The following is a 14,030-nucleotide window of genomic DNA, read 5'->3' on the forward strand; positions in this document are numbered from 1 at the left end:
CATATTTCCTTGCCTTAAGGAAATAAATGACACTAATGTGGTACGGCACTAAGGGGATCTAACAGTGAGACAAGTCTTTATTGCTATTTACTGAAATACTATGTCCCCGTGAATATTACTCCATCTGTCCCATTAAAAATGAAACGTTTTCCTTTTGAGCTATTCAATTAAAAATGACATAGTACTCCCTATGTCCAATTAGAAATGAAACGTTTTTCTTTTTAGTTTGTCCCATTAAAAATGAAACGTTTCCTAAAATGGAAACATCCCTATCTCTACTTTTTCATCTCTCTTACTTTACTCTCTCTTCATTAACTCACAAAACAACACTACATAAAAACCTGTACCGATTCCCAAAAATTGCATATTTAATGAGACGGAGGAAGTATTTCCTAATATGTAAATATATTAAGTTTCAATTTTTCATCCTCTATTTAAGACTTGGATAATTTGATAAGCTTACCCACTCTAGATTAAAACAGAAGTTTGAGAAACAGAAGATTTGTCAAGTTTTGAAGGTCATCATCATGTGCAGAGAATTAACAAGCAACTTCTGCTCTTTAGAGAATCTTGAGGGTACGTATTTTATAGGTAGAATTCATGTTTTAGGGTGGGTTTTATATGCCTATCAATATGATTTCATTCAAATTCTTTGCATGCAACAGTGATATTGCACGAATAGATTTAGTCTGAATAATCACTTAAATAAATCATATGTTTTGATTTGTTTGAACTGTTCCCTCTGTCCAACTATAAGTGTGGCGTTTCTTTTCGGTCGTTGTTTTGCGAAGATGATAATAAATATTTAAAGTGACGATAAAGTAAAGTAAGAGAGAAAATATAAAAGAGAGTCTTATCTACATTATTTTCTTACTTACTTTACTTTTTCTCTATTCTAAGTACTCCCTCCATCCCAACTAAGTTCAGTTAAGAAATTGTGTTGAAAACTGAAAAGTAAGATAAAGGAATAAAGTAGAAAAGATATAAAGAGAGTAAAATAAGTGACGGAATAAAGTAAAAGTGACTGGATGTTTTGTTGACTCAACTTAGTTGGGAGTTGGGACATCCCAAAAAGGAATACAACCTAACTTAGTTGGAACGAATGGAGTATTTATTATTAATTTCACAAAACAACGGCAAAAAAGAAACGTCTCACTTATAGTGGAACGGAGGGAGTATAATATTTCACTGCAAACCCGACACTATGACCATTGTGGAGTAGCTGTCGTTCGGACCTCTTGGGCAGGGTGACTTGGGCATTTGACTTGCCAACTAACACTTTCAACTGTCTTTCTCGCTCATTCATCTTTTAATACCTCAATTCCTTCAATCATCCCTTATTGAGATTTGATCACCCGGTGGAACATTAAAACTACACATTCTCTTGCATATTCATCAGTTTTAACCCGAAATCTCGAGCAGGACAACAAATGAAGCAATAAATTTCATCAACGATTCTGACATAAACCTCGTATTTGAGCCGTGCACGAATGCACAAGTTTCAAGATTAGATGTTTTAGCATTTAGGCTTGCATTTTCTAAATGGAACAGTTCTTCTTGGACGACACTCATCTCTCCTTGTGATTCTTGCCTCTTGATGCAAGAAAAAAAAGTGCACAACATGGTTTACCTGTGACCAACTTCGCCATAGTAAATAGTCATTATTAGAGAGGAAATCAAAGAATATCGAATCGTGTTCAACTGTTTTTGTTATGGCATGTTCTTGAATTCCAGAAGGACAAGTGCGGGTCATGTTGAACTGTTTTTGTAATGTCATAACCCTAAGTAGTGTGCCCATATCAAATACCGTACGTACCATCTCGACTGAAAGAAAACGTAAAAACCAAGTAAGCGATCTTAAATTTCTTACTTGTAATGCCTGAAGCTCTTTGAATGTCAAATAATCAGTCGTGCTAGAATAAATCCGGTGTTTTTCATTCCTTTTCTTTTTCGAACTTTGCTCGTAGAAATTTCTAACTGCTGAAGGATCAAATGGTCACATATACACAAAAATAGACAACTGTACATAGGCTATTTTACATTTTGTACAACAAAATTGAAACTGCGTCACCCCTGAATTGATGATAGAGGCTTAACCATCTTTAGTGAGTGACTTAGGACTAAAAAAGATTTTTTTTTAATTTCTTCTATACTGGTTGAGATCGCGACTTTTCGTGGATATCCAAAACAAGCTCCTCCAGTTCGGGAAAAATTGATATTAGAACAAGTTCGAGTATTCCATAGCCGAGTTGCTTCAGACAAACTGTGGACTGCAAGTGATTGAAGCAACGAGATTTAATGCCAGGCAAATAACAGTATACAAACACACACATGTACACATACTTTCATAGACAAGCATACAGGCGTACTTCTTGGCATAAGCCATGTAGGAAAGATGAGTGATATACCTGAAGAAAATAGTAGAGATCTCTAGTGCACCGTTTGTACTGTTTATGCCCGATCAAACTGACTAAAGTGGTTGGAGCACCATCTGCCAGGAGGAAGGGAATGAGATGGTGATATTCGCAATATTCACACGACAAGGAAGGTCAATCAAAATGAAAGTTTGGATAATATTATCATGCTGTCACAGGAACGGTTACATGCATAGCAAGCTTCCAGACAAAGCCCATAACCAGAAAATTCATCTTATAACATCATCTCCCAGTGACAACTAGAGGAGCTGGGGCAAGTGCTTTAATAACAAGGAAAAAAGATAGGGAAAAAACGGTTTAAGTAGATGCACACTAGAGAAACCAGCTAGCTGTCTGTGCAAAATGAGATATATACACTGAGTAATGTAACAAAGTTGAATAGAAGTCATGGATATCAACAGAAAGATGTGAGTACATGTGGCAAAATATATGGGACCATCCAGGGAATCAAGAAACACAAGGAAGATTGAGGAGGTTGTATAGCCGAATTATCTGTCCAACTTATTGGCTAAATTAGCATCAGCTTACTACTACTACATTCCTAACTTAGCCAACTGCATTTGTAGTATACAATACAATAGAAAAACATTTGTCTCAAAAAAAATAGAGGAAATAACCAAGATACTTACTCAATAACGTATTTTTCACAAAGCTAGCTCTGCGGGCAGCTTCCAGCTGTTGCTCAAAAGACCCTGATTGAGTAGCTCTCATACCACCTGCTTGTTTTGTAGTTTGCTGAGATTTTTGTGTAGTTTCCAAATTATTTTGTTGAGCGCGCAATCTTAGGAAGAATGTGCCTTCCGGCCAGAGAATCTAGTGAGAAAACGATAAAGGTTCTTCTCAGAGCAGGAAAAACAGAGCAACAAAATCAAAATATTGAAGATTAGTTGAGTTACATAAAAAAAGGCAGTTTTTTGCTGATATAACCTAAAAATAGATTACTCAGTATTTGGGAATATTAATCCTATTATAAGAAAAATATAACATTAACAATGTAAAAGCTGCAGTCCTCCAATTCATTAATTTGTTCAACTAGAAAGTGGCTGGAAGCTCAAGTGTATATCATCAGATTGACACAGAAAAAGTGAGCTTCTCTCATGCAACACAGTGGACTGGTAGCAATCAGAACACAAATGCTAAATATCAGAGTCCTGCTAAGTAGAAACTACTCAACAATCAACATCAGGAAAACAGAATTATAGTACTATATTAAAATAAAAACTTACATCCTGGACCCATCGAATCCCTTGTGCAACAACATCCCCTCTACGGAGCCACTGGATTTGCCTTAAAAGCCAGTCATCAATGGCATCTTCCATGACTAACTGCAGTATTTGTTTTGATATCCAAAATACCTGTCTCCTACATCAGAGAATATACAAAATTATAAATCTTAAGGATTAGAGTATCAGCTTCACAACAGCATGTTTTTTACAAGTATAAGTCAGTAGATACATCAGTTGATTGCATAATTTAAAAAACGAGTGAATTTAAAAAATGATCCCTGATGCCAGCTCCACCAACTATAAGTACTTCAGTTGCATTTCTTTGTTCTTAGTAGTGACACTTCGTTTCCTTGTCCTTATTCTATTTTACTTTGTTTATTTCTCTATATTCGTACATGTGGGAAAATATATGGGACCAAATTCATAAAATGGCCATATGTTTAAGATTAAAATAGACTTTAGTCTTTAACTACTTATGAATTAGTATTCAAATTAGGTAAATAATTACTTGCGTTGACCGTTAGTTTTGTGACGGCGCCGTCCAAAAAGAACCGTTTCCGTTTGTTTGAGATTCAAAAATAAAAAAGTAAATGTTTTAGACCAAAAATGAACTTTAGTCTACTTTTTACCATTATCTCTTTTTTGAGTAAGTTTGTGTGTGAAAAATCAACATATTAACATTTTCAGCAGAAATTATATAGATAAGCTTTGAGTTTCTTCATGCAGGTTCTGAAGTCAATGTGCCAAACAGGTCATAGAATATATATTCACTTAGTGCTAACGCAAATTGACACACAATCAATGAATGTTAAAAGAAATATCACCTCAGCCAGCCCCTTCTTTTGAGTTGAAATACATTATCAACTAAATTCAGAACAGGAACGCTTAAATTTGGCGGCACCCACTGCAAGGAACATTTTATGTCAATCAGACAATGCATTACCAAGACCATGAAACATTGATATATAATGCTTAACAGACTCATATATAACAATAGCATAGTCCCTCACGTATCTCCAGCCCTTGGAGTAAATAAAAGAGTAACAAGATATTGAGAGGGTGGTGCATTAAATAATATTTTATGCAAACTAACATTTCCAATAAATCAGTTTGAATATGGTCCGAATATTATAGTAGAAACAACACAAGATCATGAGGAGAAGGGTGATGACCAATAAACAAACATGAACAAAAGGATATGGGAAGTACCTCTGGGGGCACCGCAGTTAGAGCATCTTGTGGAGTGGATGATACCACTAAACTAGACTCCAGATATCTATCAGAGTTTGATTCAGATTTCAACCTCACATTTCGCATTTCATCTGAGTTGAAGTTACTGACTTCTGCATCATGTTTAACAACCTTATGTGGTAACCCCTCTGAGGTTGACTCGTGGTCTGAATGCCACCCTCTATTTCGGCTTGCAGCTTCAACGTCCCGATCCCCAAGGTTTAGATCTTTCTCACTTTCGTCATTGTCTGAGAAACTGTTAGTCGACTCTGACATACTAGGCCTGATGGCCAATTTATTCATATCATCAGCATTATAGAGCAAGTTTTTGCTTGTAACAGAAGAACCTTCTCCAGCTAAAGATGAGGGTGAGCCAGCTACTTTCATCAAAAGGCCATCGGAAACCCCTTTGAATTGACGTAATATATCATCCACAGCATCGTCAACATTAACTGTTTTGATAAGAATATTTCGTAAATAAATTTTAAAATTAAGTGTCTGAAAGCAATATTGAAAACAAGAAGGTCAGGTCCCATGAAAATGTTGAGTACGGAGCCTGAAAAGAAGTTGATCAATCCACGATCACAGCAACGGTTTAGCATTTGTACTGTTTACATTTGGTCCAGCCCAATTCCTATAGGGATAGGAATAAGGATTACCTAAAATTATCCTCTTCATTGTAAACTGTATCTGAAAATTATACTCCGTGTAGTGAAATGTCTGGCTTAGCATCGCCCTCAGATATACGTAGATACACATCGTATTGAAAAGGTAAACAATTCTTGTGTTTATTTCGTTTATGTTTGTGCTATCTGTGTTTATTTTCTAACAGAAAATGTGAAGGCCTAACTTTTGACTAACAATTCACTCTTCAAAGCATCTAGTTTATATAAGACTCCATGACACGTATGATAGAACGAACTGATCATTAAGTTGGATATGAGTATTTATAAACAATGTAGTTGAAAATGAAACTCTTTAGCCAGTTTACAACCAACAAAGGATGATAGTGAAGGAACAAGCTATTATTGTTAAAGAATCTAATGAAGCATCATAGAGCATACAGATAGACTAATTGAACTTTCATAGACAAGTGAATACCTGAAAACGATCCAACAAAGAGAAGGCACATACCTGCCAGAGATCTCATCACTGACGTAGATTTCCCAAAAGAGTAATTCTTCATTGATGAAAAACTATAATTAGTTCAGAAGCCATACTAAATGTATATGCTTTGAACAGATAACTAAATGCATACCTTGGAGGAGGCACTAAGAAAATCCCACACTTCGTGTTGCTCAGCTACATTAGCAATTGATAAGAGATCCTATTAAAGACAGAACATTAGTAGAGAAAGCAAGAACATTGTCTCTGTACCAGAAGGACTAAATAATTCATACTTGAAGATACTTGTCTAGCTGAATACAACGTTGATGGACAAAAGCATCCTCTGTACTTGAAGAGAATATCCTTTTGGGAGGCAAATGTAATGTATAATTGGCAATATCCTTAAGATGCCTATGCAATCTCTCAAAGTTCCGATACCTGTAGATAAAGTACCCCAGCAAGAGGAATTAACTATCGATAATAAATAATCAATCCAAAAACTTTCACATGGTGATGAAGCCAGTGCAGTTGCAAGCGCTGAGCTACACTTCATTGCGCACCATATTAGGTGCTGGCCTCACTGTTAGAGTTTTTTTATTCATTTTTAGTTTTTATGCAATATTTTTCTGCCCATATACTGTCAGAATCCAAATTGTAACATCAAATTTAACAAAACAGATAAAAACTGCTCATATGCGTAGATGCCTAGGCCATTTTTTGTAACATTGGTTACAACTTTCAAGACAAAGCAGCAATATGTTATAAACATAATTTTTTAGTCTAAAATTGCGACGAAAATGTACCTCCTTTTCACAAACCAGGTGGTTCCATTAGCATCTGTAACAGCGATTGAGTAAACTGCAAAAGATGTCGAACCAAGTTTCTCAAAGTATGCTCCAATAACCTGCAGCATCAAGGATCTCTCATCACCCAATGCATAGACTATCCCCAGGCAACAGTAAATAAAGGTGGTCTAGAAATGCACTGACAAGCTAAAGGTGTAGCACATAACAATTAATGCAATTCCACTATGGAGAAACCACAAGTGACATAATTATTTGCCTATATTAGTTAGATGCCGACTCTTTAACATAACGAATTAAACAGTACTACAGTTAGAAGAGTTGCAGCATACGAAATGAACACTTCATTTCCAGAAAAGTTAATCCTGTAAAGCTAGTTTTTCATGAATAGTAATTTCTTTTTCAATATATAAGTAAAGTTGCGCAACACATAAATAATTCACTGCCATACCCGACATCTAAGCTTTGAAGCATGCACTCCTTCATGACGTAATACAATGTCTGATTTGCTCATCAGGTTATGTACATTAAGTTTATTACCATCTGCACTGTAGAACTCATTAATGATAGGTGTACTGCCTTCACTTGTATACATATCTTCCCGGTTTAACTGAACTGTCAAGGCAGAGGTGCTGTTTGATCTTTTAAGCTTATTTCTGTTTTCATGGGAAATAACAGCAGGGCTATCCAGTTCATACACTGAAGATCTTCCTTTTGGAACCACCTCCATATTATGCTCTTGGTAAGTGCTTAAAGCATCAACATTCAGGCTAGTGGACTGCGATTCCTGCAGGGGCCTGGGAGGTAGCTGCATGGAAACTTTGTCCTCTATTCGAGGATATTGTCCAGGCTTCTGTTTGGGTACTTCAGTCACCAAATCCTGTGTAGGTGATGGGCCATTAACTGAATCTGGAACTCCTGAAGCCTGAACACCTCGAGCAGCCTTTTTCTGGATTTTCTTTTTGTAGTTTCTTCCAATAGTCCACATGTTTTCAAGATTTTCAGGCATAAGAACTTCTGTTCTTCTCTGAGTTGCAGCCTCAAACTGTTTAGCCCACTCACCATGTCGTATATGAGTTGGTTCACTCTCACTCATACTAGATAAGGGATTGCCTGAGCTACCTGAATCTAGTACCTTGTCATGATCCAGTCGAGCCAATGATAAACTAGCCTCTTGATTGTTCAGAGACGATCTTTTTCTCAAATTAGAATCACTGCTTTGACCAAGTTCTCTCGAAACTTGGTGGTCAGGGTTATGACCCCCCGCATTAGGTGATTGGTCGCTGGACGACCCACTGAACCCCTCATTATTGTAGGCAAGAATAATATATTCAATCAACTCATTAATATACCTGAGGAGGGGAAAGTTTAAAGCGTTACATGCCAATGGGGCAAGTGCACAACAACACAAGGAAGTCAAGTTTAAAATCTACTTGAAAGATGAAATAAACCAGATAAATACATGAATGAGAATGAATAACTAAACAGGAACTCTCCAAACAAAAATTATAATAACATACAATATAGGAATAAACCAGTACAGCAAGATCAAAGTTTTAGAGTTACCTAAAATTTTGAACCAAACTTAACAAATCAATAAATTGAAATCTGCACAATTTTTCTTGAGTAAGTTAATTCATTGCTTGAGCAGATAGATGCATAAATAAGAGAGACAGCCTAACTGAGTTATTATATCAACATAGTACATATCTGTCTAATGTGTGTTTAATAACATAAAAATGAATTGATCCTTTGCTACTATTAAGTATCAAAAGAAATTACTCATTCAGGGTCAGTATCACTTGTTACACCATTGACCACTCACATTGTATTCGATACAGTTGGTCACAGTACTACAACTAGATTGACAGTCTCCATGTCTCCATGACATTATTGCTTCCTAATGCTTCAGTCAACATTATGTGTTCCTAATGTAAAGGTTTGCCCAAGTCCTACACAATTTTCCAAGTTTTCAATTCCTTATTTTCAATTAAATCAACAATTTCCACATGCATAACAATAAAGCTATCACTTATTCAATAATTGGGGGCATAGTCCTTATTAAGGCCCAAATTTAATGTCTGCAATGGATGCCAAATATGCTGCTATGAGTCATGACTAGCTTGTTTTCATGTAGTAAGTAGTTCTCACCCCTTCCCATTTGCTCAAATTGCAACAACACTTGGTTCTATTAATTTGTTACAGGACTTTGGATACAAATGTTTAGAGAAATAAAGGTCCTAACATGTGGCCTATGGCTGTAGCTAAGTGAAATAGATTTCCAGCTCTACACATTAGAATCCAAAATTACTTAATTCTGGCTTTATGACTTTGTATCTGTGGGATTATACATTGGAAAGTATGATCAGGTCATATCAAAATAAATTCCAGTTTATCCTGCCTAATATAATCAAATAACAAGGCAGGTGATAGTCTTTGCCAAACTTGTTTTCTACAAATTTATTTAATTGAAAGTTAACGTTACAGCTTTCAAGTTATTGTCAACATGCTACCATCAGCCAAAATATGGTTTTAACATAACAAACATTGAAATAGGTAGCCTTCTCTTTCTGCATTGCATCATGTAATAGGATGGATAACGAACCAACTTTTTTCTTTGTAAAACATCTAGAGAAATAGCATCTTACGAGGGACTTGCAAAATTCAGAAGGGGTTGCACAACCAAACAAGTTAAGAGTTCGCGAGCAATGCAGCGAACTAAAGGGCATTGAGCTTCCCTTGGTCTCAGGACAACAGCCAAAAGTCCAGCCATGAGCCGTTGAAGAACCTAAAATATTATAAAGTATTAGAAACTATAAAATTTTAACCACGAAACAAGGAAAAAATAGTAAGGCAAATGATACTTCTGAACTAAAACACTTTTACACCTTGTACTCACTCTCTGGCGATATCAAAGCAGGGTGAAGCTCCTTAGAAGCCAGGAGATGATGTTTCAACCTTTCATCCCTTTCCTCAGAAGACAATGTCCCCATAACATCTGCACCAATAGCTGCTTGGTTCCTTCTGAAGAGATCAAGGTGCTCCCCTATCAGGTCCACTACATCCCTGGAGGATTGCAGGAAGAAGGGTCACTTGCACATCATATATTATTCAGCTTGGATCATTTTACAACTTTATCAAAGTACACATATAAAAGACAGACAATACCTTGTCAACAAGTCAACAAGGTTTAATTCTTTGATTCTAGCAGATACTTCTCCCAGAACATCCATGACTATAGCATATATTAGTTCTGGTGCCTCTCTGTCAGGTGTAATTTCAGAATACCACAAATCTGTGACGAAATCGTGTAGAAGTTTGTTGACGAAATCCTCAATAGCAGCTTCGACGGGGGGTGAATCTATTTTTCTTTTCCACTTTTTGGTTGGTAGCGGAGTAGTGAGTCTGGAATCATTTACTGATAGCTGCTTCTTCTCTAAGTGTGATAAGTACGATGCTGTCCTGTTGTTCCGAACCTTCCATCGGAATTCCACCTCATTTAACAAAATTCTCAGTCCAGAGACCAAGAGTATGGCTATGGGTATATTCATTAACATTGACTTACTACTGTCTGCAAGTAACAATATATGCAGAAAACTGATCAGTAGTATGATTAGTACAAAGTAAAATTATCATTTATCTAACCAAAATCTTATAAAAACACAAGCACTCATTAAGTTATTTTACACGCGTTTCAAACTAACATTAACCACAAGCATATATCATAAACATGTAACGAAATCAAATGAAATCAAACCCCAACATAAGGCTATAGGAAACTAAAAAAAACTTCTTAGCAACTGCAAAACTGATGCAAGATCACGAAATTAACGAAGCAGTGCCGTCATCGCAACTCAGGATTGATCAATCTCCACAAAATCAATAAAGTGCAGAGAAATTCAAGTACTTACGCGTCAAGATGTACGACACAGCGAATATGCAGAGACTCCACCACACAGTTCGAAGCTTAGCTTCTTCAATTAGATCCTGTATACTCTCCATCGCTCTACTCATGATTCGCTTTTTCCTTAGCCACAAATCAAGCTAAGTACTAATTGAGAAACTATTGAATGACCTGCACACAATCCGTCAGAAGCTAAAAGTGTAAAACATTTTGAACTATACAAATAGTAATTCCGCCAACATTTCTTCGAAATTAGGATCACAATAATACAAAATTGAATTATTTCAAAATTGCGAGTTACTTTGACTCTTTGAGAGGGATGAATTTCTCTTAGTTTCCCAGTGTTTTTGGTCTGGTCATGGTTTCCATTTTGTGGGAAGGAGAGAGAAAAAAGGAAGGTGTTTGGGGAGGTCGTGACGGCGTCGTATAATCGCTGTAAATGTCGACCTTAGCTATGCTTGGTTGTACTGTCGCGGGAGAAGTGACGGCTTTACCCTTACTATCATTACCTGTGGAATCCAAATTCCAACGTGCAAAAGAGTGCATATGGAGTATTAATCATAAAATACTGGATAACCAAGATTCGTAATTATTAAACTATATTACTAGTTTCTAGTTAGAGTGACTGCATAAATGGATACATATTTCACTTTTGTATATAAATAGTACTCCCTCCGTTCTAAGGTATTAGATTAATTTTTTTTTTTGGGGATGTCCCAACATATTAGACTCGTTTTCTTTTTAAGCAAAAAGTATCTATCTTATTTTATTCTCCACCTACTTTTTTTTCTCTTCTTTCCCCTACTTTTTCCCTCTCTCATACTTTACTCTCTCCACTTTAACTATTTAAATATCAATTCCTTAAATCATGTGCCAAAAAGAAGTGAGTCTAATACTCCGGGACGGAGGGAGTATCTGATTTTTATTTTATATTGTTTTTGGTATTTATAAATCACATTTTTGGTACCTAATACAATTTTCTTCCTAAAATGTCCTTTAAACAAATATATTTTCTCATTTATATCATAGAGGGTATTTTGGGCATCCATAAAATTAATACCAAAAGTGATATTATAATACTCCCTCTGTCCCGCTTTAGGAGTCCCGGTTGAGTCGGGCACATATTTTAAGAAAAAAAGTGTTTAGTGTGTAATAAATAAAAAGTGTTTGGACACTTTTAATTGAGTGTCCAATAAATAAATGTTTTAGTGGATGTTGGGGCCCATTTTTAACACTTTTTTATTAGTTGTAGTGGGTGTTGGGACCCACTTTTAACACTTTGTAGGCATTTTTTTATTAATTTATCTCAACCGGGACTCCTAAAGTGGGACGCTCAAAATTGATCAACCGGGACTCTTAAAGCGGGACGGATGGAGTATCTTCTTTCATTCTCCTCATTCTTTATACTATTATTATAATCAATATTAATATTATTATTTTAATGTTATAAATTAATAATTATTCATTTTTAATATCATTCAAATATACTTAAATATAATTAAAATTATATTTTATTTAATTATTATAATTATTTTTATAATACTAAAAACTGATAGTAATTAATAAATAATTATAGTATAATTATATAATTTATGAATCACATAATATTATATAATATAATAATAATAATAATAATAATAATATTTGATTCATAATTTATATAATTATACTACAATTATTTATTAATTATTATTATTATTATATAATATTATATGATTCATAATTTATATAATTATACTAAAATGATTTATTAATTACTATCAGTTTTTAGTATTATATTATTATTATTATTATTTTACATTAAATTAGTAACTAATCAATATAGCCTTAATAAAAATTTAATATTGTGAATTGTAATGATATAAAAGTTGAATATTATTAGTTAGGTGTTTCAACCTTAAAATGAGTATAAAATAATTTAAAAAAAATATTCAATTAATAATTACTTTAAATAATTAATTTAATTTGGTATTTTATTTTTTATTTATATTATGAATGCAATTATATGTATGTATAAAACACTAAAAATAAAGAAGAAAAAGAAGAAAAAAAGAAAAAAGAAGGAAGAAGAAACATAAATTAAGGAGAAAAAAAGAAAAAAAGAAAAGGAAGATAAAATACTAAAAAGAAAGAAGAAAATGAGAAAAAAGAAAGAAAAAGGAACTAAATAAGAAAAAGAGAAATAAGAAAGGAAGAAAAAATAATCACATATTTGGTACTATTTAATTGAAATTTCCAAAAATATCCTCCATGAAAAAAACCCACATATTTGGTACCTAGGGTTATTTTTGTCACTGGGTACCAACAACGATATAAAATAAAGATCGGGTACCATTTATGTGCGAAAGTGAAAGATCAGGTACCATTTATTTAGTTCACTCTTCTAGTTAATACTCCTCCATCCTTTAAATATTATCAAACTTTGATTTGACCGGACACAGATTTTAAGAAATATAATAAAAAATTAATTGAAAAAATTAGTAGAATGTGGAGCCTACTTTTAATTATTAATAGTTTTTTCTATATTAAAATGTGAGTGAAGGAGTTAGTGGAATGTGAGATTCATTATAAAAAAATGGTAAAAAATTAAATGTGATAAATTTTGTGAGACGGACGGAAAAGGATAAATGAGATAAATTTTCAAGGACAGAGGGAGTACATCATCAAGATGCAATTAAAATTGAAATATTTTTCTTTTGGTTCGTCCCATTAAAAATGAAACATTTTACTTTTTCTATCTGTTACCTTATTTTCTCTTTACTAACTCACAAAATAATAATACATGAAATCTCATGACAAAAAATAAATATTTTATATTTAATGGGACATAGGAAATATTAGTAGGGATAATATTTTTTATACGATAAGAATACACATGAAATTAATAAATTTCGGCTAAGTCTTATTGTTCTTATTGGATTCACTTGTTAGAAATTTGATAATTTCGAATCGGTTTAAATAGGGTTAGAGTAATCATTAAAAATAATATTATTTTTATTTTTTAATCAGATTTAAATTAATCAAGTTTATTCAAATATTATTCTTAGGATGCGTCTTAGATAAAATTTCTTTTGTACAATTATTAAAATACATAGGTTTCGGTTTTGTCCAAAAAACATACTCCTATAAAGAAATTTTAGAAATTTTAATTATTAATTTTACTAATTTTTAGTACTCCTATTATATCAAATTAAAAATATATTTAATTTGATATTAAATATTTGTTGTTAAACTAAATTAAATTTAAAGTAAATAGAAAATGAGAGAGAGGCATACGAAACTAAATAAATGATGAGAATACAAGAAAATGGGGAAATAGAAGGAA

At 33.7% G+C, this 14,030-nt stretch overlaps 1 protein-coding gene across 2 annotated transcripts; it reads right to left on the reverse strand.

Moving 5' to 3' along the window:
• Positions 1-1,911: 1,911 nt before the first annotated feature.
• Positions 1,912-11,151, reverse strand: LOC125195803 (uncharacterized). 2 transcript variants are annotated; one of them, XM_048094037.2, is made up of 16 exons: positions 11,007-11,151; positions 10,713-10,876; positions 9,970-10,372; positions 9,690-9,867; positions 9,450-9,589; positions 7,253-8,153; positions 6,802-6,902; positions 6,292-6,436; positions 6,150-6,218; positions 5,993-6,071; positions 4,871-5,343; positions 4,486-4,565; positions 3,662-3,797; positions 3,065-3,248; positions 2,409-2,491; positions 1,912-2,270 (listed from the first exon to the last, which is right to left on the reverse strand). In XM_048094037.2, the coding sequence occupies exons 2-16, from the start codon at positions 10,813-10,815 to the stop codon at positions 2,148-2,150; spliced, it is 3,198 nt and encodes a 1,065-aa protein (XP_047949994.1). In that variant the 5' UTR covers positions 10,816-10,876; positions 11,007-11,151; the 3' UTR covers positions 1,912-2,147. The 2 variants fall into 2 exon arrangements, with proteins under 2 accessions (XP_047949994.1, XP_047949995.1); XM_048094038.2 differs by having other exon boundaries at positions 6,026-6,071; positions 10,713-11,129.
• Positions 11,152-14,030: the final 2,879 nt, after the last annotated feature.

The sequence above is a fragment of the Salvia hispanica genome, chromosome 4 (genome assembly GCF_029641045.1).
Source record: "Salvia hispanica isolate PSC_SH4W2 chromosome 4, Shi_PSC_v1, whole genome shotgun sequence".
Taxonomy (NCBI): domain Eukaryota; kingdom Viridiplantae; phylum Streptophyta; class Magnoliopsida; order Lamiales; family Lamiaceae; genus Salvia; species Salvia hispanica.

Coding starts and splice junctions, on each gene's coding strand:
- LOC125195803 (XM_048094037.2), bottom strand. CDS start 10,815: ATGAGTAGAGCGATGGAGAGTATACAGGATCTAATTGAAGAAGCTAAG. Junction 5,344..5,992: donor CTTTGTTGGATCGTTTTCAG/GTATTCACTTGT, acceptor TTATCAAAACAG/TTAATGTTGACGATGCTGTG. Junction 2,492..3,064: donor TGTGAAAAATACGTTATTGA/GTAAGTATCTTG, acceptor TCCTCCTGGCAG/ATGGTGCTCCAACCACTTTA.